Here is a 10501-nt window from a genome sequence, read left to right as displayed (position 1 = left end):
GTAACAAATCTTTGCCTAGTTAAAATAATATTCTGTCACATAATGCCTGAGGTTTTATAGTTACAATTCAATAATTCTTTATATATATCAAGCTTTCCATTTCTTTGGTCTTGTTTACAGTAATGGATTACTGGCTGGGAAAATGGCTCATCAGGAAAAGACACTCACTGCCAAGTCCTAAGACCAGAGCTCAATCTGAGGCACCTCTGAGATAGAAGGAGAGCACTGACTCCAACAAGTAGTCCTATGACTTTGGTCCACACTTACACTTACCTATGCACTCATGCCCACTCCATCCCCACAAGCTAAGTAAATGTAAAAACCATTTTAAATTAAAATAACAGCTCATTGTTTTGTTGTGCATTCCTCATCTGTAGGAATACTTTTCTGATCTGTTTTCTTTGGATGAATTTCTTTGGATTTTGCCTTCAGAATTTACTGAAGCTCATTTTCACACATTACTCATTTTTTTTGTTTGCAATCAGACAAGGTTTAGAAAATTTTTGCTGACTTCACAGAACCCTAGTCTTAGTTTTTATGAAGTGTTGAGAAATACAGCTGTGTTGGGAGGGGGGGTTCCTGCTAGCTGAGCACATGAAATATGGCTAGTGTTACTAAGAGGGTAAATGTAAATTTATAAACACTCTTTAAATAGAATTTAAATAGCCACATGCAATTAGTGCCTACCAATCTGGTAATATTTTCTTCATTGTCTCTTGTCTGGTGCTCACTGTTGACCACTCAGGAAGTAGTTTCCTATTACGGATTTTTATTAAGGAGTGACAGAGAGTCAGTCAGTCAGTCAGTCAGTCAGTCAGTCAGACCTGAGCCCTAGCCATTACTTTTGAGATAGTACAAGGGCAAGATGCCTTCAACCCCTTGAAATTTCAGCTGCCTGGAAAAAAAATGGCCTGAAATTCTTCATAGTAACAGACCAGAGAACATTCCAGTTACCCTGTCCACCGGCCACTGCTCTATTATTTCCTCCCCTCCCCCACCACAGAACTGCTTATCTGCGTCCCATGACTCCGGATGCTTTGGCCTCATCTCTTGAGTTTTGCTGTTTATGAAATCATTTCTTACCTGCTTTTACTATAGATTGCCCCTGGACTTTTGCTAAGTAGTTGATCTATTTTTTGCACTGGTTTTGCTAATATATGTTTTCGAATAGACTAAAAATTACACTGCTGCTGGCCTGTCTTCCTCAGATTCTTCAGAACATATATTATTGAGATAAGGTTTTTCCATTAAGGAATATATCATATATGTCATGGAATATGTTTTTAAAGGAAGAAAGAATGGCCGTTGACTCACCAAAGACAAATCACTGCTGACATTTTCTATGGTTCTTTCATGACCCTTCTCTGTGCATGGTATTTTTTTTCATGTTTGTGAGAATATTGGATATACAATTCCATGTTCCCTTTGTTCCTATGATTAAGTGTTTCCCGAATTCCTGAGTACCATATAGTTTCCTAGTTGTGCTAAATCTACGATGTGGTCCATCCATCACTCGCGAGGCAAGCTCCAGTGTTTGGGCAGTTTAAAAAGCATTCCACATGATGGTTTGTTCTGAGATATATTGGTACCTGTTTTCTATTGAAGTATTTCTCCTACAGGACAGCCTGTAGTGTTATCCAAGCTGCTAATGAGTCATAATAGCCACACCAGGCTCACAGAAGCATTCTTGTGACAAGTGTTAAGCAATGATTAACTTCTCTCTAGAGGCTTACAGAGTCCATGCTAATAATTGAGGAGAAAGATGTAGTCATCATTATCTTGAAATCTCACCTCGTTTAATTCAGACAACTTTCCAAGAATTCTTTTGTATATTTACAGTGTGTTTAATATGTACATTATTATATGTACATGTGGGTGGAGTAGTTGTGAGCAGGTGTTGGAACCAAAGTTGGGTCCTCTGAAGAACAGCAAGTTCTCTCAGTCACTGTTCCATTGCTCCAGCCCCATATGGATGTATTTTTTGTTCATGTAGGCCTGTGTATGCATCATCTGTATTAGCCCCACACCTTTTTTTTGGGTTCCTAGAACTAGATTCCACTGGCTTTGCAAATTTGGTACCTATCTTGAGAAGGGTAACACAATGCCCTCCTCAAGCGTGCTTCCTTGTCCGCTTCTGTTTCACACAGAAGGAAGGTGTTAGATCTCCACACTGGCAACACAGCACAGTCCTTAGACGTGAGGAGTCCTCACGGATTTCTTGTCCTCCTAAGCATCATCGGCAAGTCTTTCCAACTCTCCAGTGCCATCACTGCCTGATTTGGCCCTGATCCTAGATCACGTCTAATTCAGCAAGGACGACTTAAATCAACCTCCCCTTCGATCGGTTTGTCTTTGGAGGTATTTGGGAAATTCCCCACCCTTCCTTTTTGTGAGATCTTTCTTTGGGGCTTCAGTTTGTGTGTCCAGCGGAGGCCTCTACCCTGGCATCAGCCCAAGCTGATTGGATCAGACGTCCAAAGTCCCCCAAGTCAGGATAACAAGAGTCTTTCTATTGCCTGGTTTGGAACCCCGTTCTGGGTCTTCTGCTTAAACTGAGAAGATATCAATCTGAGAGCTGAGGCTGCCTGTTTAGATGCTGGGATGTACAGAAGACAGTGTTAGAAGAAAAAGACCCAAAGCTGATGTAGGAAAAGCAGCGAGATGAGAGTCCATATGTCCCCTGAGAAGAGAGGTGCTTTTGATTCCTGAGGTCATACAGTGCCTGCACCTACTCCCAGATACATGTAGCCGTTGAGTTTCGTAAGAAGCCTGTCTCCTGATAATTCAATGCCATCTTGATTTTAAGTTATCAAACTAGCTTACCTGGGTTTCTGTATTTGCAATCAAAAAGGGTTTAATTACAACATAAGCTCCAGCTAAATAAAACCCCAGCACAGGACAGTAAGGAGGGACATTCCACCACTAGCTGAGGAACTATTGGTATTTGACAGCTTCTGGGAGAAGAAAAGTCCATTTTCTTCAATGATCTGACCCCTGGTAGGTCTACCACATGCCAGGGCCCCACTTCCAAGACTAGCTGGCAAAGAAACTGGACCCAATGGAGATGGAGAGGGTGAAGCCAGTACTGGGCAATGGGAGAGGTGTTGGGGAAGGATGTTGGGATAATCTTTGTGTGTGCTGTGTAATGAGGTGTCACTGTTTTACCTCGCCCTCCTAAGATACCTTCTGTTGGTTTAATAAGGAGCTGAATGGCCAAGAGCTAGGCAGGAGAGGGTAGGTGGGATTTCCACGCAGAGTTAGGAAGGTGGGGAAAGAATCTGAGGTGGGAGATTGGCCAGCCAAACACAAAGGAAGTTGGATGTATGGTACTTTTGAGAGTTAACAGGTCACGTGACAGAACAGAGATTAATATAAATGTGTTAATTTAAGCACTAAGAGTTAGTTGGGAATAAGCCTAAGCTAAGGTCAAGCTTTCATAATTAATAAAAAGGCTCTGTGTCATTATTCAGGAGCTGGTGGTCCAAAGAAGCTGTTACAGAAGGGGGAAGGAGTATGTTCACAATACTTTATATCAAAGTCTCAAAGAACTAATAAAAACATTGTTAAAAACCACTTATTAATCTTCAGCCAGGGAATGCACGTCTGGGAAGCTTTGGCAAACACCCATAACACCCTCTCCCTTGACCTTGCTTGTACCCCCTCAACCTACGCGGCTTTCTTATTCCTAAAAGCTTTCCTCTCTGTCTGTCAAATGCATTGCTAATCTATACACAACTTAAGGACAAAGGAAACATCTCAGGCATGCTTACATTGCTCAGTGTAACCCTCCCATAACAGCACAAAGGTACAAGAGTCGTTCATCCACTTCCCTCATCAGAGACTGGAATGAGATAACCACAAAGTTTAAGTGGAAACACACTACATTTGGCTTGCATAAAGAACTTTTTAGTGTGTGTGCTTGTAAGATCTAGAATATTTGCTTATTTTTCCAAGGATAGAATTTCAAATCCCAGTATATTGACTTCTCTATTTGATTGATTTCTCCTCTGCCAGAGAAGGTCATGCATTTGGCTGATTTTCCATGCATTTTTGTGGTGGAGCCAAGGCAAACATTAACCACAGTACTTCAGTAGGCACAGAGGGAGCTACAATTAAATAATATCTGCCCCACAGTTCACCAACAGTGCACTTCCCAGAAGTTATCAATGAAGTTTGTTACATGCACCTCACACTGGATCCTTCTCTATAATTTCCCATTGTTGGCTAATCCTCCCTGAATTTCCTCTCTTGGTTGTCTGGATTTGATTCCTTCACCTTCTGGGTATTCTTTGTCTAGCTTTTCCTTTCCTTTCTGTGCTGGTCCTGGCTTAATGGTTGTCTTCTATATCTTCTATTTTACTATCCCCAAGCTGTTGTTGTTTCCACCTATGGCTTTTAATTAACCCAGATAGGATGTTACTTACCTTAGTCACCATTCCAGCACAGGCCTTAACTCTAAACTTTATATTTTGGTGCTCTATTTCAACATCCCAATTTCCATACCTTTTACCTGTCCATCTCTTCAGTGAGAAATGCACAGGTATGTAAAGCCCTCCCCTGTCCCGTATATTCTTTTTCTCTGAATCTTCCACAGAGATAATCCTGCTAGAAATGCCTGTCCTCGGCCACCAACTGTACCCAATCATCAAACCATGCCAGTTCTAGCTCCTTGACATCTCTGCTGTTTAACACTCAAAGAACTAATTACAGACTTCTGTCCAATGCTCCTAACATTGATCTACCAATAATTTACAATAATCTAGAGTTGGCAGGATGGAAAGTCCCATTAGAAGCACTGAACTCCAGTGCCATCCTTGCTAATGCTACCCATGTGTAGTGACACCAAGAAGGGCTTGCAAGGAAGAGAAGGAGAAAGCCAAAATTGGATGGTTAAAAATAATAATAATAAAAAAACTTCCATATCATTTTTCTTGGTGTCATCTCTGCTATTTCACAAAAAATGGGCCCCAAGTTTATGTCACAACATTTGCTTAATGCCTTCTTTTAAACTAATCTACTGGACATCTTCTATCTGTTAAGCTTTCTGGAAAAGCAGAGACGTTGTTATTGCTAGACCTCATCAGAGTGCATTAGCACTTACAAGGGGCAGACTTTTCCAAGCCCACATCTGTTCTGTAGTTTGGGAAAATGACTTAGAATGCTTTACTTCCACTGAATAAAAAAAAAAAAAAAAAGTGATCGCAATCTATTTTGGCCATTCCATTTCCAGATACAGAAAACATACTCTGTTACCTCAGTGCTCTGCTAAGCACTATTAACAAGTTGTCAAGTAAAACAAAGTGTAGAGAGTGTTAGCTAAAGTGAATTTTGAAGTGTTATAGCTGCCAAATTTCCAGACGTAAAGTGAAATGACATCTGGACCCAAGTGCCTGCATTGTATGGAGATTTTATATTTAATATCGAATGTCCATTTAGAGAGGTGTGTGTGTGTGGGTGTGTGTGTGTGTGTGTGTGTGTGTGTGTGTGTGTGATGTAGATGCCAGGTTAGGGAACTATCTGACACATAGCCATTAACACTTTCTACTGAGTAGGAACTGAAGAAATTTGCTTGGGACTGGAGAGACTGTTCAGCTGTTAAGGCTCCTCTTGCTCTTGCAGAGGACCTGATTTCAGTGTCCAAAGCTCAACTCAGGAGGCTCACAGCGGTCTGTAACTTCAACCTCAGAAAAGCCTACCCATTCTTCTGGACTCTAAGTGAACCTGCACTCACAAGTGCACGTGCTCACACACCGACATATATATATTTTCAAAAGAAAACGCTTATTTGCCGAAATCAAAACGCTTCTTTTCCTCAGTTCCACATCCTGGAGAAGTTACTGTGACTCAAGCAGGAGCTCTGTCCCCAACATGCTATGGCATTTGACAGGTAGCTGCATTTGGGGGCCTTCAGTTTCCTGCAAAATATGAAGTGGATTAATTCCTAAATGCCTCTTACTACCCCCCACCCCCCCACGCTCCGACTCTCCAAGCTGAGGATCTTCATTGCAATTGCTCTTGAATGAGGTTATAAAATGGACTGGGTTCCTGTGGCCCAGGCTTCTGTGAGACTGGTATTTGTAACACGACTTCACGAGAAACAAGAGCAGCCTTGCCTTACTACACTTGGCACAAAAAGCAACTTTCTGTTTCCCAAACAAATAGAGCACTTACTTCTGCAGAAGTTCGTGTGAGCCTCACTTGACTCACAAAACAATATAGCAGTCTCCATTGGCATTAAAGATGTCAGAGAAGATTCTTTGGCAGTGTTCGGGACTCTGGAGAAAAGCATTTGAGAAACGGACATCTCCACAATTCCATTGTGAAATCAGGACTTGAAGTTCATCCCTAGGATGCCTAAGGAGTTCCATGGCTCCTCTTTGCCCTAACAACCAACCAAGAAGTTGGTATTGGGAGGATCACTCCTCTTGACCTGAATCAAAAGTCCCGGCGACACACAAGTACAACCCACCGAAATGGAAAGGCCTGGGCCTGGCCTTCAGCTGGACGCAAACCAGCCACACCAGCCCCGGAGCTAAGGCCTTGGAGAAACTGAGTCCACTACCCTGGGGCACTCGGCAGGGCCCCGCCCCCTCGCGGCCCCGCCCCTCACCTTGCTAGCTCCGTGCTCTGGCCGCGAAGGTGCGTGCGGCGCGCGCTGATTGGTGGCTTCCCGGCGCTGCCCCGCTGCCATTGGCTGCCGGGGCCTCTTTGTTCCAGGTCCCAGCCGCTGCCGAACCGGGCTGCGGAAGTTCGAGGGCGCGGGGTGAGCGGCTGCGGCGTCCGCGCCCGTGTCCCCGCAGCGGAGATCGCGGACGCGGGACCGAGCCCCTCCGACGCCCAGCATGGACCTGGAAACCAAAATGAAGAAGGTGAGTGGCGCGGGCGGCGGGCGCGGTCGCCTCACCTGGGCGCGGGAGCTGCCCTGTGTTCGCCGCCCACATCCCGGTAGGTGCGGGGACAGGAGGACTCCGCGGACCCCGAACCCTTGAGTGACTGTCGCGGTGGGGAGGGACCCTGCGACCCGTTGTCACCGCGCCTGAAACTTTCCGGAAAACCTTTCAGCCACGCCTTCTCCAAAGCCCAGGGTGAGGTCTGGGCGAGACGGTGACTGACACCGCTTCCTGTCTCGGGAAGCTGCGCTCTGGGGAGCCGGTGTGGTTCAGCGATGTGGCTTTGACAGCCCCGATCTCCACCCACCCAGCCTGGCTGCCCCAGGCTCTCTAAAGTGGCTGCTGACTAGTGGCACTTCCTTCACACCCGCGCCTGCTGATAACTTCTGAAGTGATGACTTTGAGGGGAGTGTGTGTGTTTCACGGATGGCCTGAGTGCCAAAATACTGTCTCCTTGCGGAGATGGTTCTCAAAATGTATGCAGCCAGCGGCCAGCAGCGGTTGTTGCAGGTGCTGGGGAACACCCTCATCACTGTTCCTGGTGTCCGGGCTAATAGCCCTACCTGAGGAGCTCTGAGATTCTGGGGAGTCTCTCAGGTCGCCTGGGAGAAAGGGGTGGGGACCAGACTATGACTCAAAAGAACGCTGACGTCACATTCTATTGTAACATTCGACCTTAAAGGTCTTGTTCCCGGGAATTGCGGCTGTTTACTTTGAAGTAAATTTCAGCTAGTGGTCATTTATCAAATAGGGAAGGAAGTTGTGCAGAGTAAGAAAGAAAAGTTGAGAAAACTTTCTTCTCTTGCTCCCTCACATTTGCTGGTTCATCGTCTAAAAGGGAATTTCTATTTTGTGTCCAGAATTGAATTTCTAAAATTGTATGCAAATATGAAGTATGAGGGTAGGAAGCGGTTGACCAATAAAAATTTGAACCTTTGAACCTAGGAAGCACTCCTTGGTTCCTTCTGATTAAAATCAGCTCCCAGAAGGGAAGTCAAGAACAGGAAATATAAAATACGTTCTTGTCACTTCCTGTTTGATGTTGATTCTCTTAACATGTTTTCTGGTTAACCATGCTTCCCACTAAGCAAACATTTGATGGGCTGTGTAGTCTTCAGATGATGAACGCTGAACTCATTGAGTTTTAATGTAAGAACTACTTCAGGCATTTGTTTTTGTTTAGAAATACTGATTTGAAAATTATTCTTTTCAAATACTCAAAAGTGGGAATTCTTTGAAGGTAGAGCGGGATGCATAGGCCAATCAGAGGACTGCTAAGATAATGACCCTGCTGTGTGTAATGCTGCCCTGGTATATACTTGTCAAACCCCACAGGATATAAGATACCAGAAGTGACCCCTACTGTGGAATCGGAACTTTGGCTGTAGTATTGTGCCAGTGTGTCTCATAAGTGGCCATTTCTGAAGCACAAGGTTAATAATGAGGGGGCGTGCTGGACATGTGGAGACAAAGACCATTGGGGAACTGTGCTTCTGCTCAGTTTTACTGGTGGACTGAAAGACTATTTTTTAAGCTTTTTTTTAAAAAAAAAAAAAAAAAACCCTCTTTGAGACAATAATTCTTGAAGGAAAGTCTAAAGTTAAGAATGATTTCTGCTAGCAAGGGATTTAACAAATGCAGATATTTATAAGCACTTTCCTGAAGTCTGGGTTATAATAAATAATTCTTTTGAAATGTGGCATAACTATCCTCCTCCATTCTCCTTTTACTTTAAAAGGACATCTTTTCAACCAAGTTCCTTAACCATCTCTGTAAGCTTACTCCTTTCCATCCCATCTCAAGAACAAAGATTTCAGACATTTAAAGAAAATGAAGTAACACCAATAAATCCTATTTTACGATGCTGTCACTCCTGGTGATGCTGAGAGGGTCCTCTGTCAGTAGATGAGTCACACACCCCAACAGTGTCCCCTTTGACTGCCAACCATGTGATTTACTTTCCTAAGCTGTTCCTTGTAGTGGATTGACTGAAAGGTTCCCCAGTGCAAAACACGTTGAAGATTCTGGGAGTCCATTTTACTCTTGAAGCCATTATCTCAAAAGAAACAGATGTTTAAGAATTGTTTTATATAGAAATAGCTTCCTAACACACTTAAAGAAATATTACAAGATTCTGTGACTCATCATGAAGGCTTGTCCCCTCATTGTCTAGATAACTGTCAGATTTTCTTCAGTTACACAAGAAAAGCCATTGTTTGAATGTACTTCCAAAGCAAAGGCAGTTTGGAAATGGAAATATAGGGGCATTTAAGTAAAAATCAACTTGACTTGTAGCTTAAGAAGTGTGGTATTTTTCCCTCCCAAAGCCCTTCCATTTCATTGCTGACTACAAAAAGAATTTTCCCCAGGCAGTTGGAAAAATGTTATTTATTTCCCATTACCATTTTCCTGTACAAAGGATTAAGGAGGGCAGTCTTTACCTTTCAGTGACCTAGGTGGGTTGTACTATTCTAAGAGTCTCTGGTTTATAAAGGGAGAGATTCCTTCAAGAACTTGCCCTTGGGTTGATTAACAGTTGCACACCACTATCACGGGCACTCTGGGTTTCATAATTGCTGTTTTGCTGTATTTTGTTTTGTTTGAAGCAAGTGAGCTGTTGCTAGGATGTGGAAGCTGGTCTGTCTACACAGAGTTTTGTCTTAACAATATTTTAGATGAGAATTTGACTTTTATGTTCACACCCTGTCCTCTGAAGCACTCAGCTGGACCTTGCCCCTGTGTCTTGCATCCCTTTTACTTTGTGTGAGTAAAAATCTGCATCTGATTGCAAAAGTAAACACTGGTTCTGAGAGGTAGAAACAGCCTCGTTTTCATGGTAAATCATGGCCCATCACCAGATGTTTTCCCTTGGCGCTCCTCTGTCTGAGAAAATCAACTTTTATTCTTCAAAATATACTGAAGACAGAGACTCCAGTGACTTCCATTGTACTGCCTAGAATTGCTGCCAAGCTATATTTTACTGTGTTTTGTGAATCTCATTTTGAAACTCTATCCTAAGATCTTACATACTTTTCTTGAAATTCTTTGTTTTTTAACTTTACTTTAAAAAGAATGAGATGCATCTTAAATGTGGAAGGCCATTAACAACAACAACAAGAAGAAAGTCTTTCTCTGCATTCAGATTTGTTTAAAAAGCTTTAATTATTATCCAAAAGTAGATATTAAGTCCAAGTGACTGGAGTTGGAAAAGATTCAGCACCACAAAGATTATTGCATTGGAAATGAGAATGAGCATTTTCTCATAGGTAGTCCCTTAGTTAAGTAAAAAAAGCAAGTATGTGGGAATCTGGGTATTCAAATCTAATTAACTTCTCTGCATGAAGCCTTTCTTGGTGTAGGAAACTGTTGACAGAATAACTACCCCTCTCCCAGAAAGAAAGGGGTGGGGGGAGGGGGGAGAGAGTGAGTTTATTCTGGAGCCATTTTGAGTGACCATGGCCCAGGAACACAGATGTAAGTTATCCTATATGTCATGTTCCACCGTGGGAGCAGTTTCATGACATTTTATAACTTGACAGTGCAAAGAAAGTCATGAATTGAGGCAAGTTTAAAATACATCAGAGATGCAATCATATCACGATGGGGGGGGG

At 43.1% G+C, this 10501-nt stretch overlaps 1 protein-coding gene across 1 annotated transcript in view; it reads left to right on the top strand.

Annotated features, from left to right (window-relative positions):
• The first annotated feature begins 6790 nt into the window (after positions 1 to 6790).
• Positions 6791 to 10501, top strand: part of Tes (testin LIM domain protein) — a 42145-nt gene continuing 38434 nt past the window's right edge. Inside the window, exon 1 of the mRNA XM_028871771.2 lies at positions 6791 to 6869. Coding sequence (XP_028727604.1) covers positions 6843 to 6869 — 27 coding nt within the window. The 5' untranslated portion in view covers positions 6791 to 6842. The remainder of the gene's footprint in view (positions 6870 to 10501) is intronic.

Source organism: Peromyscus leucopus, chromosome 3, assembly GCF_004664715.2.
Source record: "Peromyscus leucopus breed LL Stock chromosome 3, UCI_PerLeu_2.1, whole genome shotgun sequence".
Lineage (NCBI taxonomy): Eukaryota > Metazoa > Chordata > Mammalia > Rodentia > Cricetidae > Peromyscus > Peromyscus leucopus.
Note: the sequence above shows the minus strand (reverse complement) of the source record. Positions and strands in the feature narration are given on the sequence as shown.